We start from the raw sequence: 17,412 nt of genomic DNA on the forward strand, positions 1-17,412 counted from the left end.
ACATCTATAACGTAATAGTCCGTTTTAAGGATGAACTAGCTAAGTGGACTATATTGTTTGTCCACAGACCTCCAGCAGCTGTTTGTGCTTAAAGAACATTGGGAGGATTCAGAGCCCCCCCACATTAAAGAGGTACAGGAGGATCCTAAGCCCCCTGTACAGTAATAGCCTGGTCACAGCATGAAATAATGAACTAGCTAAGTGGATGGTAATAGTTAATATTTTAGTTAATCAAGTATATTGTTTGCATTTTATTATTATCCACAGACCTCCATCAGTGGTTTGTGCTTGAAGAAGAACAGCAGGAAGATCGGGAGCCCCCCCACATTAAAGAGGAGAAGCTTCATGGGCTGGAAAAGGCTGACATGACTGTGTCATTCACTCCTGTGAAGAGTGGAGATGTTAAAGTGGAAGCTCATTCCTCGCAACCTAATCACAGAAAAACTGAACAGATGGAGACAGGAGGTGATGGAGAGGACTGTGGAGGACCAGAACCAGACCGCAACTCGGGTCCGGCCAGTCCTCCAGATACTGATAAGAAAACTGGAGACTCTTCTGAGACTGAGGACAGTGGTGATTGGAATGAGACCAGAGAACCTCTGTCTGGTGAAGAGTTTGTCAGTGATTCTAGATGTAGAACAAGTAAGAAACCTTTGATCTGTTCTGAATGTGAGAAAACATTTGGTTGCATTCAGAAGCTGAGGAAACACATGATAACCCACACATCAGAGAAACCTTTCAGCTGCTCACAGTGTGGTAAATGTTTCACTAAAAGGGGAAGTCTAAAAATACACGAGAGATGTCACACAGGGGAGAAACCTTTCCGCTGCTCACAGTGTGGTAAATGTTTCACCCAAAGGGGAAGTCTAAAAATACACGAGAGATTGCACACAGGGGAGAAGCCTTTCAGCTGCTCAGATTGTGGTAAATGTTTCTCTGATAGTGGAGCGCTGAAGAAACACATTTGTTGTCATACAGGGGAGAAATCTTTCAGCTGCTCAGAATGTGGTACATGTTTCACCCAAAGGGGACATCTAAAAGTTCACATGAGACGTCACACAGGGGAGAAACCTTTCAGCTGCTCACAGTGTGGTAAATGTTTCACCCGAAGGGGAAATCTAAAAATACACGAAAGATGGCACACAGGGGAGAAACCTTTCAGCTGCTCAGATTGTGGTAAATGTTTCTCTGATAGTGGAGCGCTGAAGAAACACATGTGTTGTCATACAGGGGAGAAACCTTTCAGCTGCTCAGAGTGTGGTAAAGGTTTCACTCAAAGTCAATATCTAAAGAGTCACATGAGATTGCACACAGGGGAGAAACCTTTCAGCTGCTCAGAGTGTGGTAAATTTTTCACTTATAGTGGAGCGCTGAAGAAACACATGTGTTGTCATACAGGGGAGAAACCTTTCAGCTGCTCACAGTGTGGTAAAGGTTTCACTCAAAGTCGAAATCTAAAGAGTCACATGAGATTGCACACAGGGGAGAAACCTTTCAGCTGCTCACAGTGTGGTAAATGTTTCACTGAAAGTCAAAAGCTAAAGAGTCATATGAGATCGCATACAGGGGAGAAACCTTTCAGCTGCTCACAGTGTGGTAAAGGTTTCACTCAAAGTCAAAATCTAAAGAGTCACATGAGATTGCACACAGGGGAGAAACCTTTCAGCTGCTCACAGTGTGGTAAATGTTTCACCCAAAGGGGAAGTCTAAATGTACACATGAGATGTCACACAGGGGAGAAACCTTTCAGCTGCTCAGATTGTGGCAAAGGTTTTACTACAAATGGAGATCTAAAGAAACACATGCGACGTCACACAGGAGAGAAACCTTTCAGCTGCTCACAGTGTGGTAAATGTTTCACTAGAAGTAGAGATGTGAAGAGACACATGAGATGTCATACGCTGTGTAAATCTAAAAGTCCACATGAAAACTCAGATGAGAATCCCCTTTAACGTCTTTCCCTAATTTACATTACCGTTTCCCACGTGAGTTTTGAAAATCCGTCGCAAAGCTATAATAACTAGGGCTGTCAAAAATAGCGCGTTAACGGCGTTAATTAGCTGTTTGTTGTTAATTACGTCAATTTTTTTGACGCATTTCACGCATGCGCAGTGTGACAAATTATTCAGGTCCGGAAAGAACCTCTTCTTCTAGGGAATGCACTTCATCCTATACAACACATTACATGCCACCTGCAGGCATATGTCAGGCCGTCAGGTTCAGCAAGTTGTTTGCGCCAGAGACCCGCTCCCCCCCCCCCCCCCCCCCCCCCCCGTTCTCGCGCAGCAGAACAGAGAAGAAGAAAAGCTCCGCCCAGCAGAGCAAGAGCAGCGCTGTTCTGAAACATGCGGAGGAAGAGAAACCAATGCGATCTAAATCCTCCCAGGTATGGGAATATTTCACACTGAAATGGGGGTGGTAGCGGATTTCTTTGCAGCGCCAGTCGTTCTAATCGCCGCGCTCGACTTCAAGGTGTAACCTTTATTATTGTTCGGTCTGAAACGGCGCGCCCAGTGACGGGTGGTGCAGCAATATTGTTATTCGGGTGGAAATCGGGAGAAAGGTCGGTCCGGGAGATTTTCGGGGGGGGCTTTGAAACATCGGGAGGGTTGACATGTCTGGTCATGTCTGGTCATCGCAGGAGCACAAACTCGCAGCAGAGTGGGATAAACTGCAGAGGCTCGAGACCCTTCTAGAGCCATGCAGGGAAATCAGTCTGTAACTTATCAAATAACATTGATTTGATTATTTTCTGGAATGAATTAAAAAATCAAATATCAATAACATATATTTATGTAAAAAATAATAATTATGATAATAATAATGATAATTATGTATCTGTGTCCTGTTATTTATCTTTAGTATGCATTTCAGAAAGAAAAAATGGTTAGGATTCAGGTGTGATTAATCATGATTAATCCACTGAAAATTCTGATTAATTTGATTAAAATTTTTAATCATTTGACACCCCTAATAATAACACATATTTGAAGCTACTCTTCATGTTAACAATTACAACCAACTATCTAAGAATTCCTCACAGGGATTTATTGGGACGACACTCTTTTATTGGGACGACACTCTTGTTTGGTTTTTCCTATGCTCCCGAGGGTTTTGTGTCACAGGATGTCACGTGTGATATACAAAATTAAATTAATTTAAATATCTTCTGACAGATGACAGATGGGCAAAGAATTATTATAACCGTCTTTACGGAGACAAGTAACAGAGATAAGCCACGCCCCTTCCAGGCGCACATGAAGTGGGACATGAATGAAACAAAATAACTAGTAGGGTGAGTAAACAGTGGCGAAAATCCCCTTGGCATTTTAAGTGTGAACGTAGCATAACGCTCTCCACCAAAGCATTGAAGCCATCAAAATTAAAGCGGATGCCGTCATCTAACTGACTTGCAACTCTAAGTCTTACTTAAAAGCCAGCTGTCTTTTTCTGTTCCATGAAGTGTTAGTGTTGTTTTTGCAGGTTTACATACAGTGATCATCACAAGGACATTTATTATTTGTATCAGGTTTTTGCTTTTTTTATTTTATTTAGTCATTGAATACAAATCCAACCTATAATTATATCAATTAGTTAATATAAAATAGTGTTAATATTTGAACGGGCGCCTGGGCATATTTGTACATTTGGGCCCTGAGGTCAAATGGTTAAGAACCCCTTATCTAAGGCATGTTTCCAACTGTTAACATTGTAACATTACCCAACCTTATATTGTCCTGTCCAATGACTTGATTTTTATGTTCCATTTGTGTTACTGCAAGCTGTCATATTATCAATGTATTAATGCATAAATTTCCGTGAAACAAATTCTCTTTTGCATTTTTAATGTGCAGAAAAATACCAGAAGGCCTTTTACTGTTTTTCATGCATTGAGTTCTTACTCTTGTTTATATTGTCTTAACGTTTTTTTAGGAAACTTTTTTTAGGCTTTAGTTTTCCTAGTCAATCCTCATATTGAGCTGCGTACATGTTTATATTTTGGACTGATACATCTTTGTGTGTTGAGAAACAAAAAGTAGAAAACATTGCTGAGCAAGCACAGGTGCAAAAAAGATATGAAGGCAATGAATGGATTTTATTTTGACTTTTGCAGAATTGAATAAATGTTTGAAAAAAAAAATGAGAGTTGTCTTTTGATATTTCTAACCCACACATGTTACATATGGAAAAGACTAAAGGAGGTAATTATAGACCGCAGAAATGTTTTAACGAAAATATTTGAATTCATTTCGTGAGTTACCCCACTGTGCAGCAGAACCCACAACGAAGGTAGATATATTTTAAATGATACTATACTAATTTACAGGGACACGTAATTCTCGCGCTGTAAAGTGAATGTTACGGGTGGTTTTGGGGAATTAATGTACATATACTGTGTGTATATATAATTACGAGTGGCCTATCTGTGTGGAGTGCATGTCAGTCTTATCCCTACATCCCTCCCCCACTGCGCTGCTACAAATGGCCGAGGTATGGGCACATAGCAGCAGCCTGTAATGGGAAACCGAGGTGTCCCAAATGTGGAGAGGATCATAGAGCTGAGGATTGTCAGGATAATGTGCAGCATAAATGTTGTAATTGTGGGTATAATACTGTAACATATAGTGGATGTAAAGTCGGGAAGAGGGCTGTGCAAATCCAAAAGGTAAAAGAGGAAACTATTCAAGCTACTCAAAGGTGTTGAAAAGGGTACAAGGACCTAAAAAATTATTGAAACAATAAAAAGTAATTATAATATTTAAAATAATGATGATGATGATGATGATAGCAGCAGCAAAATGGAAGTCTGAAGATACACATGAGATGTCACACAGGGCAGAAACCTTTCAGCTGCTCAGAATGTGGTAAATGTTTCACTTATAGTTGGCATTTGAAGAGACACATGAGATGTCACGCAGTAGAAACCTATTAGATCAGGGGTATCAAACTAATTTCAGGTTTGGGCCAGATACCGCCCACTTTGATCGAACATGGGCCAGAGCATTAAAATCATAGGGTGGGGAAGCCTGTCTGTCAGACACGACTGTGCATGTGTATGGACCTTTTCTTTTAGTCTCACAATGGCAGTCATCTGGTGGGCTGTCCACACTAAAATCTTGGGGAGGGATGGCGCAGACGATCTGACCGGCGGACGGTACGGCTGGAAAGACACGGCCAGCCTGTCACCCGTTTGAAGCAACCACACATAAGTATGAACCTTTGTTATTCTAACAATGGCAAAGTCAACCAGCGGGACGTAGGAACTGGTGCAGGCGGCCGCGAGTGTGACACATGTGTTTTAGATGCTCAAAGTGTGGTAAATACTTCACTAGAAGTGGATATCCGATGAAGCATTGCTGTCAAAATCGAAATGAAAACCCATTTAGCCCTTTTACCCAGTCAACCCTCTCCTGGTTACATCACCGTTGTACCACCTGAAGTACTATAACAACAGACATTTATTGACAGCTACTGTTTGTGTTTCCTGTGCCGATGTTACATTTTCACCAGATGTTGGTAACAACCCAAGTAATACAGGCATACAAAGAACTTCAGAAATAAAGTATACACATACATACATATAATTTATATGCACAGGAAAGAAAGGAAAAAGGGAAAAGAAAAAGCAAGAGGGTGTCTGGATGGCTCAGAGACTGCCACAAAGCAGAGAGACAAACAAGCAAGCTGCAAAGACGGACAAGTTTATTGTCATCAAAACAAACATTAAATGGTATTGAGCCCAGAACCACGATGTTCTGCCCGAGCTACCAGGTCTTCCTCTCCCTCAACCCCTGGTTTCTGAATGGAGAAGATCTTTATGGCCATCCATTTCTCCCACTTGTCACAACATTATTCATCTTCGGTTCTGTTTTCAGCCAAGAAAACTTCTAGAAAACTGTGACAAAGCATAATTTCATGCGTCCATCCAGGCAAATTAGTGGATCCAAATGTGATTAACAAAACATATATTGTAATGCCTTTGTAATCATCCAAAATATTGTTAATTGTATGGGTATTTTTACAAGTAGGCCACAGACTTAATAAAACGTTCGATGCATTGTATTGTGAGCCATACAGCAACGGTTCCCTTATATCAGTGGTCCCCAAACTAAGGCACACAGGCCGGATACGGCCCGCCTCCACATTTGGCCCGGCCCCCTGAACAATACCAGAGGGGCATTATGATTTTTTTTTCAGTCTGGCCAGCTATTTGCTGGCTGGAACACAAAGTGTATACTTGTTCGGTGTGGGTGAGTTAAATCAAGTAGGAAGTGGGGTGGGATAGTATCGGCCGACGGCCTGTATAGGTCCGGTAGCGGTACTATCTCACACACACAGCCTCTGATTGAATTAAAATAATAAAAATGAAAAAACTTAAATGGAGCTGCTTCAGGGGAGACAGGAGGAGGAAAATATGGATTTTAGTGGAATGGAGGAAAATGGAAGTGATTGGGAGGAGGGAAAGTTATTGGGAGGAGGTAGGGAAAGTGCGTAGGGAAAAGGAGGTTAGTCGTAAAAGAAAGAAGAATAAAGATTGTGCTAGTTCAAATGGGACAGAAAGTGATAAAAAGAAAGCTCCTAAAGCAGGAATGCTTAATGTAGTGGTACAACTTGAGGGAGAAGGAGTTAAAAAAATGGACCCACTTAAGTTAACTAAGATAATAAGAGAAAGTAGGAGTAGGAGAGGTGAAGTATGCAAGGATCCTGGGAGATGTAAATCTACTTGTAGGATGTAATAATGAAGAGCAAATGGAAAAAGCAAAGAAGATGAAGTGTATAGGAAAAGTAAAAATTGAAAAAAGTAGTAAGAGTGGGGGAGAAAAGAAGTGGAGGAAGTAAGGGAGTGATATATCGAATCCCACTTACTGTGAATATGAAAGAGTTGGTACAGAATCTGAAATTGAAGAATAGATCAGTCAAAAGTGCAGTAAGAATGACAAGGGGAATGGAAAAAATGGAAACCGAGTCTGTGTTGATTGAGTTTGAAACAACGGATGTACCAAAAGAGGTATACTATGGATTTATGAGATACAGCATAAGGGAGTATGTGCCTAAACCATTGAGATGCTATAACTGTCAAGAATTTGGGCACATGGCTAATGTCTGTAAAGGAAAGAGAAGGTGTGCTAGATGCACTGGGGATCATGAATATGGAAAGTGTGGAGAAGTAAGACCAAAGTGTTGTAACTGTGGAGGGGATCATAGTGTGGCATTTTGGGGATGTGAAGTGATGAAGAAAGAAGTTAAAGTACAACAGATAAAAACACAGGGAAACATTTCATATGCTGAAGCTGTTAAAAGAGTGGAAAAGGAAAAGAAGAATCAGAGCGAAGGAGTTGAAAAAAGTGTAGTACGAGAAGATCATCAAGAAAAGAAGTAGAAATGGGAAGAGAAGAAGAAAATAGTGACATTCCTAGCAGGGGTGATGAATGCTACAGCTGAAGTTAAGTCTAAAACGGAAAGAATTCAGATTATTGTTAAAGCAGCAATACACCATTTAGATATGGCAGGATTAAAGTAGGAAGAAGTAAGGGATGAACTTAGTGTACAGTCGAGTCAAGAGACAGCATGGGTGGGCTAACCATTTTAGTAATGTTAATCCTACATTGGAATGCAAGAAGCTTGATCGCGAATGGGCAGGAGTTTAAGCAATTTGTTGGGAGTAGAAAAGAAAAACGAGATGTAATATGTGTCCATGAATCCTGGTTAGCGCCAAATTTGGAGTTTATAATACATGGATACATATCAGTTAGACAAGACAGGGAAAATGGTGGTGGAGGGGGATGTATTACATTTATAAGGCAAGGGATTCCGTATAGGGTGTTAGGTATAGGTAAGGAGCAAGAGAATGTAGTAGTAGTAACGTGGGGGGAAAGGAAAAACATTAAAATTATAAATTATTACAATCCATGTAGGAAGTTAGACTTAATCAATTTAGAGGAAATAGAGGGACAAGATAATAATTCTATTGTATGGTGTGGGGATTTCAATGCACATAATACATTGTGGGGTAGTGAGAAAATGGATAGTAATGGACAAGTAATCGAAGAACTATTGGATGAGAAAAACGTAGTGTTGTCAGGCACCGACAGGAGACGACCCAATAGCAGACGCGGGACACAGGTAAGCAGGATACAGAACTTTTATTTATGAGCAGCGTGGCCTGAGCGGGGGCACGATGCGGGAAGGTCAGGCAGGCGGGGTTCAGGCAGGAGACGGACGTAGTCAGTCAGGCGGGGCGGTCAGGCAGGAGGCGGGCGTAGTCAGCCGGGCGGGGGTCAGGTAGGAGACGGACGTAGTCAGCCAGGTAGGGGTCAGGCAGGAGACGGACGTAGTCAGCCAGGCAGGGGTCAGGCAGGAGGCAATCAGGTAGGCGGGGGGTCAGACACGAAGGGCAGGCCGGGAAAAGACAGGGAGACAGGAACGCTGGAAGGCTTGGAAACATCACAAGACGATCTGGCAGGGAGCCGACAAACGAACAGAGGTTAAATACACCGGGGAGGCAATCAGGGAACAAGAACCACCTGGGAGGTGGTAGAGACAAACACTTGACGAGACACCGGCTGTGACAGTACCCCCCCCATCAACGGGCACCCCTGGGCGCCCTACCGGGTGCCGCGCCTGGTTGCCCGGGATTGCGGCGATGGAAATCTTGTAAGTGTTGAGTCCAGGATGTGCCACGCGAGAAACATGGAAAGTGGGGTGGACGCGAAGGGAAGAGGGCAGCCTGAGCCAGACCGTCGCCGGATTGATCACCCGCGTGATAGGGTAGGGACCGATGTAGCGGTGAGCCAGCTTGCGATTATTGGCCTTGATGGGCAGGTCCTTGGTGGACAACCAGACCCGTTGGCCGACAAGGTAGCGAGGGGCGGGGGTCCGACGACGGTTGGCCTGGGTTTGGTATCGACGGTTGGTCGGGCGCGCCGCCAGACCCTCCTACAGCGACGGACAAAGGCTTGGGCCGAGGGGAATCCCACGTCGACCTCTTGGTCCGGGAACAAGGGGGGCTGGTGCCCCAAGGAACACTCGAACAGGGAGAGACCGGTGGACGTGCAGGGCAGGGTGTTCCTGGCCATCTCTGCCCAGATCAGTTGCTGGCTCCAGGTGGTCGCGGAGGCGGCTACCATGCACCGGAGAGAAGTCCCTAGGTCTTGGTTGGCCCTCTCAGCTTGGCCGTTGGTCTGGGGGTGGTAACCAGAGGAGAGGCTGGCAGTAGCCCTGATGAGGGCTAGGTGTGTGGTGACAAGTGTGTTTAAATGATGGAAGTAAAACGAGGATAGAGGTCAAGACTGGGAAGGAATCTGCACTGGATCTAACAATGGTATCTAGTAATATGGCAGCGATATGTAAATGGAGTGTTTATAAAGAAGGAACAATAGGTAGTGATCACTATCCAGTAATGTGTGAAGTTAATATGGCAGTATCACAAAGTATAGGAAATAGAGGAGGAAGATGTTTTTTTGAGAAGGCTAATTGGGAAAAATTCCAGGAGGAAAGTGACAGGTACCTGAACCAGATTGAATATAATAATGATATAGAGACACTGGAAAGTAAAATTAAACAAGGTATAATAAGCGCAGCAATGGAAACAATTCCAAAAAGTAAAGGTAATGTGAAGAGGAAAATAGTACCATGGTAGAATGAGGAATGTAAAGAAGCAGTTAGAAATAGAAATAAAACATTTAAAGTAATAAAAAGAACACATAATTTTATGCATATGATTCAATATAAGTATGCTCAGGCAATAGTAAGGAAAACAATTAGGCATGCAAAAAGAACGCATTGGAGGAATTATTGTAGTACAATTGGGAGTACAACTCAGATTGGAGAGGTGTGGACAATGATAAAGAAGATGGGTGGTGAAAGAAGAGAATGGAATTACCCAGTTTTAAGTAGTGGAAATGAAATTGCAGTGACGAATAAAGAAAAAGCTGAAATGTTGGCAAATACATTTGCCGAGGTGCACAGCTCTAATAATATGTCTGAGGAAGAGAAGAGAGGCAGAGAAAAAACTAAATCCGAAAATGTAGAGGCACTTGCAGAGATGGGAAAAGTAGATGATGAGCTAAATGTATTATTTAATATTTGAGAACTAAATAGGTGTCAGGATTCCACCCTCATCCCGTTCAACATCGCCTCCCACTCAATTCCATTCTCCTCCCTCTCATTCAATCACCCGATCCCGGTCACCTGACTACTAATCACCTTCACCTGAGCCTAATCACCAGCACTCCTTTATAACCCAACATGCATCACTCACCCGTTGTCTGATCTCGTCATTCCATGACTACAGACTCTTCGAGCTCACTCCCGTGTCTTCCCAGATACCCTCCTGAGCTTCCTGAAACTCCATGCGTCATCATCAGCTGTTCACCACCTCCATCGGCGTCTTCATCCGTCACAGAGCAAGCAGGACTCCTCGCCTTTCAGCTAAGATTCTCCATTCACCCCGTGTCTTACAACCTACTTTCCTCTCGACGTCTGCATCGCTGCAACAATAAAGCTGCATTTGAAACTCACCCCTCTGTTCCGTGTTTCAATACCTGACAGAAGATCAGACCGCAATATGCAACGCTCTACGGATGCACGAGAGGATCCACCGCTACCAATTCCCCCGGCTTCAGCTCCTCTGGCAGCGGAGTCCCTCCCGCGTACACCCGCAGCTTTGTTCTCTGCCTCTTCGAGTCCCATGGCCCGGCCCGCGCCCTACTCCGGTGAGGCGGAGGATTGCAGTGGGTTTCTCTTACAAACATCTCTATACTTCACCATGAATGAACATCAATTCAGTGGCGATCCTGCTCGGGTGGCCTTCCTCATATCACTGTTGTCCGGCCCCGCTCTTCAATGGGCTCAAGCCTTGTGGCAATCCGATTCTCCGGTAATTAAATCTCTCCCTGATTTTCTCCGTCACTTTAAAGAGGTGTTTGGCCAAACAGTGGCTTCATTATCTGTTCACGATCAATTGTTCCAACTTCAACAAGGGAATTCTTCCGTGAACGCCTACGCTCTTCGCTTCCGCACCCTCGCCGCAGCTAGTGGATGGAACGAGCCCGCGTTAATCACCGCATTCCGCCAGGGGTTAAACCCGACGGTTCGTCAGCTGATTGTGGTGTATGATGATGTCATGGGCATCGAAAATCTCATCCAGAAAACCATTCGAGTTGCACAACTACTCACTGCTTGCGATCGGCCCACACACATGAGACCTTCCCCGCTGCCGGCAACAGACTCCTCCCCGGCCTCTCCTCCGGCTCCAATTCCTATGGAAGTCGACGCCTCTCATCTCTCCCCTTCTGAGCGCCTTCGACGAATGCAACAACATCTATGTCTATACTGTGCTTCTGACCAGCATATGATCAGCAACTGCCCCGTTCGACCTCCGCGCCTAGCAGTGAGTTCAATTACTGTAGCCCCTCCAGTAGAACATCTAGTGAAAACACGAGTACATCTCCTAACCCATAAACTGTGTTTTCCAGCGCAAGCCCTCATCGATTCAGGCTCCGCGGGGAACTTCATCTCCTTCACCTGCCTTCAGAAGATGAATCTCAGCAGAAAACGACTAGATCACGATCTCTCTATTAACACCATCCAAGGCAAACCGCTAGGCCGAGGTCGTATCCGTTACTGCTCCCCCGTAATCACTCTTCAAATAGGATGTCTGCATTCCGAGAAAATTTCCTTTATGGTGCTGGAGGAGTCTACCGCTGAACTCATCCTGGGACGACCCTGGTTGATCCAACATCAACCCGTACTCTGCTGGAAAACCGGCGAAATCCTCCGATGGGGTAATGACTGTCACCACTCCTGTTTGAAGTCTGTTAAGAAAATCTCTTCTTCCTCTTCCTCGCCAGACGACTCCGAGGCCGCGGTTCCTGTGTTATCTGCAGTTGAAACCGGCTCCCAGACCCACGTCCAATGTGAAATTCCAGTGGAGTACCGGACGTTCCAGGACGTCTTCAGTAAAGCACTGGCAACCAAGTTACCACCTCATCGGCCAGGGGACTGTGCAATTGACCTGCTACCCGGAGCTACACTTCCTAAGGGCCGAATATATCCTTTGTCCATCCCGGAACAAAGGGCCATGGAGGAGTATGTGGCAGAGGCATTACAGCAAGAGTTCATACGTCCATCCATCTCCCCGGCCGCCTCAAGCTTTTTCTTCGTGGCTAAGAAGGACGGGGGCTTGCGGCCGTGCATTGACTATCGTCACCTGAATTCACAAACCATCAAATTCCGCTATCCCCTTCCTCTGGTCCCTGCCGCTCTGGAACAGCTACGTGGCGCCCGCCTCTTTTCCAAGCTAGACTTGAGAAGTGCCTACAATCTGATACGAATCCGTCATGGCGATGAATGGAAGACTGCCTTCGTGACCCCCTCAGGCCACTACGAGTATCGGGTAATGCCGTTCGGCTTATCCAACGCTCCTGCTGTCTTCCAGAGCTACATGAACGAAGTTCTCCGGCCCTTCCTCAACCGGTTTGTCATTGTGTACATCGACGACATACTAATCTATTCTTCTTCCAGATCTGAGCATCATAATCATGTCCTTCAAGTACTACGAAAGCTACGAGAACACCAACTATACCTCAAATTGGAGAAGTGCGAGTTCCACACTTCAACCGTCCAGTTCCTGGGATACATCATCAGCCAAGAGGGAATCCAAATGGACCCGAGGAAGGTAGACGCCATTCAGGACTGGCCCATGCCAGCCACCATTAAAGAACTCCAGCGCTTCCTAGGATTTGCAAATTTCTACAGACGTTTCATCCAAAACTACAGTCACCTCAGCTCTCCCCTCACATCTGCTCTGAAGGGCCGGCCCAAGTCCCTGTCCTTGACACCCGCAGCCATGGAAGCATTCCAACAACTAAAGGACTCTTTCTCCTCTGCACCTGTTTTAGCTCATCCCAACCCAGAACTGCCGTTCATCGTGGAAGTTGATGCTTCATCTACTGGTGTAGGAGCAGTACTGTCTCAGCGGCAGGGCGAACCCCCCATACTCCATCCATGCGCCTTCTTCTCCAGGAAACTTGCCCCGGCGGAGCAGAATTATGATATTGGAAACCGTGAGCTACTCGCCATCAAGCTAGCCCTTGAGGAATGGAGACACTGGCTGGAGGGGGCTAATCACCAGTTTGAGGTAATTACTGACCACAGAAACCTTGAATACCTTCGTGAAACTAAAAGACTGAATCCAAGACAAGCCCGCTGGGCTCTCTTCTTCACCCGCTTCGACTTCATGGTATCATATCGCCCTGGAAGTAAGAATTGCAGGGCAGATGCCCTCTCCCGAATCCATCATGCTTCCTCGGACGAGGCCGAACCGGTTCCTATCCTCCCTCCAGCTCTCTTCATTAGTCCGATCATCTGGGACCTTGACGACCAGATCAATCAGGAAAACCTTCTCCATCCTGCTCCGCCGGGAGGGCCAGACGGGAGCAAATTCGTCCCTGAACACCTGAGAACCCCCCTTCTGGACTCGGCCCACTCTGTTCCGGGCACTGGACATCCGGGTAGCAAGCGGACCCTCTCACTCCTCCGTCAACGGTACTGGTGGCCCACCATCTCGGAGGACGTCGCAAGGTTCGTCAAAGGATGTTCAGTCTGTGCCATCGTCAATACCCCGAGGAGACTGCCTGAGGGAAAATTATTGCCTCTACCGATTCCGCGTCGTCCATGGTCCCACATCGGAATCGACTTCATGACCGACCTTCCTCCTTCTGATGGTTTCACGTGTGTACTAGTAGTGGTGGATCGTTTCTCAAAGGGCTGCAAATTAATCCCGCTAGCTGGCCTCCCTACTGCACTCGTGACCGCAGAAGCCCTCTTCCATAATGTCTTCCGGAATTTCGGAATTCCAGAAGACATAGTCTCGGACAGGGGACCCCAGTTCATCTCCAGAGTCTGGCGTGCCTTCTTCCGGCTCCTCGGGGTAACTGTCAGCCTTTCATCAGGATACCATCCACAGACTAATGGCCAAACTGAACGCAAGATCCAAGAGATTGGTCGATATCTGCGGACCTACTGCCACCAGTACCAGGACAGCTGGAACCAATACCTCCCCTGGGCGGAATATGCCCAAAATTCCCTGCGACAGTCCACCACCGGGCTCACCCCATTTCAATGCATACTAGGATACCAGCCACCTCTCTTCCCCTGGTCGGGTGAGCCCTCGGAGGTTCCAGCTGTCGACTTCTGGTTCCATCAGAGCGAGGGGTTATGGGACTCGGCTCACGTTCAACTCCAACAGGCAGTCAGAAGGCACAAAACACAAGCTGACCGTCGAAGACTAAAAACTCCTATTTATCAACCAGGACAGAAGGTTTGGCTCTCTACTAGAAATATTCGACTCAGACTGCCCTGTCGTAAGCTGAATCCTCGGTTCATTGGACCATTCCCCATCGAGAGGCAGTTGAACGAAGTCACCTACAGACTCAAGCTACCCCGACAGTATCGTATATCTCCCTCATTTCATGTTTCGCTGTTAAAACCCTTCATTGAACCGGTCTCCCCTTGTCCCTCAGATGACCCCTCGGTGGATGTACCTCCTCCTCCGGTGCCTGTGGAGGATGAACCCATCTATGGGATCCGGACCATCTTGGACTCTCGGCGGCGAGGTCCCCGACTGGAGTACCTCATCGACTGGGAGGATTACGGACCTGAGGAACGATGCTGGGTACTTCGTGATGACGTCCTAGATCCGACGCTCCTCTCTCAGTTTCACGAGGAACATCCGGATCGTCCTGCACCCAGAGGTCGGGGTAGACCTCGTCGCCGACAACATCCTTCGCAGGCGTCAAGAGCCGCCTCGGGAGGAGGGGGTACTGTCAGGATTCCACCCTCATCCCGTTCAACATCGCCTCCCACTCAATTCCATTCTCCTCCCTCTCATTCAATCACCCGATCCCGGTCACCTGACTACTAATCACCTTCACCTGAGCCTAATCACCAGCACTCCTTTATAACCCAACATGCATCACTCACCCGTTGTCTGATCTCGTCATTCCATGACTACAGACTCTTCGAGCTCACTCCCGTGTCTTCCCAGATACCCTCCTGAGCTTCCTGAAACTCCATGCATCATCATCAGCTGTTCACCACCTCCATCGGCGTCTTCATCCGTCACAGAGCAAGCAGGACTCCTCGCCTTTCAGCTAAGATTCTCCATTCACCCCGTGTCTTACAACCTACTTTCCTCTCGACGTCTGCATCGCTGCAACAATAAAGCTGCATTTGAAACTCACCCCTCTGTTCCGTGTTTCAATACCTGACAATAGGACAATGGCCAAAAGTGGGAAGACGGCACCAGGAAAAGATGACATTTGTTTTAGCATGTTGAAACGGTTAAGTGAAAAGGGGAAAGAAAAATTGTGGATGCTATATAACAAAGTGTGGGAGAAGGGTAAATTGCCAAAGAGCTGGAAGGAGGCAATTATAGTTCCCATAAGGAAACCTGGGAAGGACGTTAGTAAACCAGCAAGCTATAGGCCTATTGCCCTGACTTCTCATAGTTGTAAATTAATGGAAAGAATGATAAATGAGAGGCTAATGTATATTATGGAAAAAAGGGGTATGATGGCTGAATGTCAAAGTGGGTTTAGAAAACGTAGAAATACTATGGATGCAATACTGTGTTTAGAAGATAACATAAGAAAAGCACAAGTAGACAAAGAGACAACAGTAGCAGTATTTTTCGATGTAGAAAAAGCATATGACATGTTATGGAAAGAGGGATTAATGATTAAATTATATAATATGGGAATTAGAGGAAATCTTCTGAACTGGATTAAGGATTTCCTGGAAGGAAGAACAATTGTTTTCAATAATGATTAATGACATATATGTAGACATACCAATGGATATGGGAAGATCGCTATTCGCGGATGACGGGGCAATATGGAGAAAAGGAAGAAATATTGAACATATAGTTAAAAAGATACAAGAAGGGGTCCAACAGTTTGAAAAGTGGGGAGGAACAAAGTGGGGTGATACATTTTCTGTAGAGAAAACTAAAGTGATGTTTTTTACAAGGAAGAAAATGAAGGAAAATATAAATGTTAAACTATATGGAAGTCATTTAGAGAGAGGTAAAACATTCCGTTTTTTAGGAGTACAATTTGACACAAAGTTGACATGGAAAGAGCATATTAAAAATGTAGAAGATGAGTGTAAGAAAGTAATAAATATAATGAGATGTTTAACAGGAACAGAATGGGGAGCAGATTATAACTCATTGAAATACATTTATGTGAGGTTAATAAGACCAAGAATGGATTATGGAAGTATGGTGTATGGATCAGGGACCAAAACGTTACTTAGGAGGCTTGATGTAATACAGGCAAAAGCATTGAGATTATGTTTAGGAGCAGTTAAGACATCGCCAGTGTGTGCTCTACAGGTGGAAGCGGGAGAAATGCCATTGAGCATAAGACGAAAACAATTGATGGTAAATTATTGGGTTAATCTAAAAGGACAGTCATCCAACTAAAAGAATATTACAAGATAATTGGGAAAGGGAGAGAGCACAAAAGTTCAGTTTTGGGTGGATAGGGGATCAAGCAGCTAGAGTATTGGGAGTATATGAAAAGGAATTCTGCTCAACTGTCATATGGCCTGATACACCGGTATGGAAGTTAGAAACAATGACTGTTGATTTTAAATTAAATTGGGGAAAAAAAGAAAGGAAGAATATTGACTGGGTAGCGGAATGTTATAGACATATAGAGGTTAAATATAAAGAATATGTTCAGATCTATACAGATGGATGAAAGGATCCAGGAACAGGAAAGACCGGATCTGCAGTTTACATTTTGAATCAAAGAGGTGAGATAAGTAGACGAACCACAAATGATCTGAGTGTGTATGCAGTTGAGTTATATTCTATATTGATGGCACTAGAATGGATTGAGGAAAACAAAATAAAAAAAGCTTTAATTGGCAGTGATTCAATGTCAGCTTTATACAGTCTCATGACTGGGGTGTCGAAGAGTCATCAGGATTTATTATATGCTATATTGACAATCTATACTAGAATAAAAGGAAAAAGTTACGAAATTCAAATGGCTTGGATTCCTGCTCATATTGGTATTGTGGGAAATGAGAGAGTAGACAAGTTAGCCAAACAAGCTGTTAAAAAAGAGTATATTGAGGCAAGTATTAAGCTGTCAAAATCTGAAGGAAAGAGTGTAATGTGGAAAGAAACCATTAGAAATTGGCAACAGTAGTGGGATTGGGAAAATAAAGGAAGACATTTGTATACTATTCAAAATAAAATTGGAGTTGTGAAGAAAAGGGGAGGAAATAGAAGACAAGAAATTGTTATGAGCAGATTATGGATAGGTCACAGTAATTTGAACAGCACACTTCATATTATAAGGAAGCACCCTACGGGTTTTTGTGGTTTTTGTCCGG

General features: G+C 44.8%; 1 protein-coding gene across 1 annotated transcript; it reads left to right on the forward strand.

Annotated features, from left to right (window-relative positions):
* Nucleotides 1-378: 378 nt before the first annotated feature.
* LOC134132920 (gastrula zinc finger protein XlCGF26.1-like) lies at nt 379-2,186 on the forward strand. Its single transcript, XM_062565909.1, has one exon. It carries the CDS (start codon nt 453-455, stop codon nt 1,950-1,952), a length of 1,500 nt encoding a protein of 499 aa, XP_062421893.1. The 5' UTR covers nt 379-452; the 3' UTR covers nt 1,953-2,186.
* The last annotated feature ends 15,226 nt before the right edge of the window (nt 2,187-17,412 follow it).

The sequence above is a fragment of the Pungitius pungitius genome, chromosome 12, assembly GCF_949316345.1.
Source record: "Pungitius pungitius chromosome 12, fPunPun2.1, whole genome shotgun sequence".
Classification (NCBI taxonomy): domain Eukaryota; kingdom Metazoa; phylum Chordata; class Actinopteri; order Perciformes; family Gasterosteidae; genus Pungitius; species Pungitius pungitius.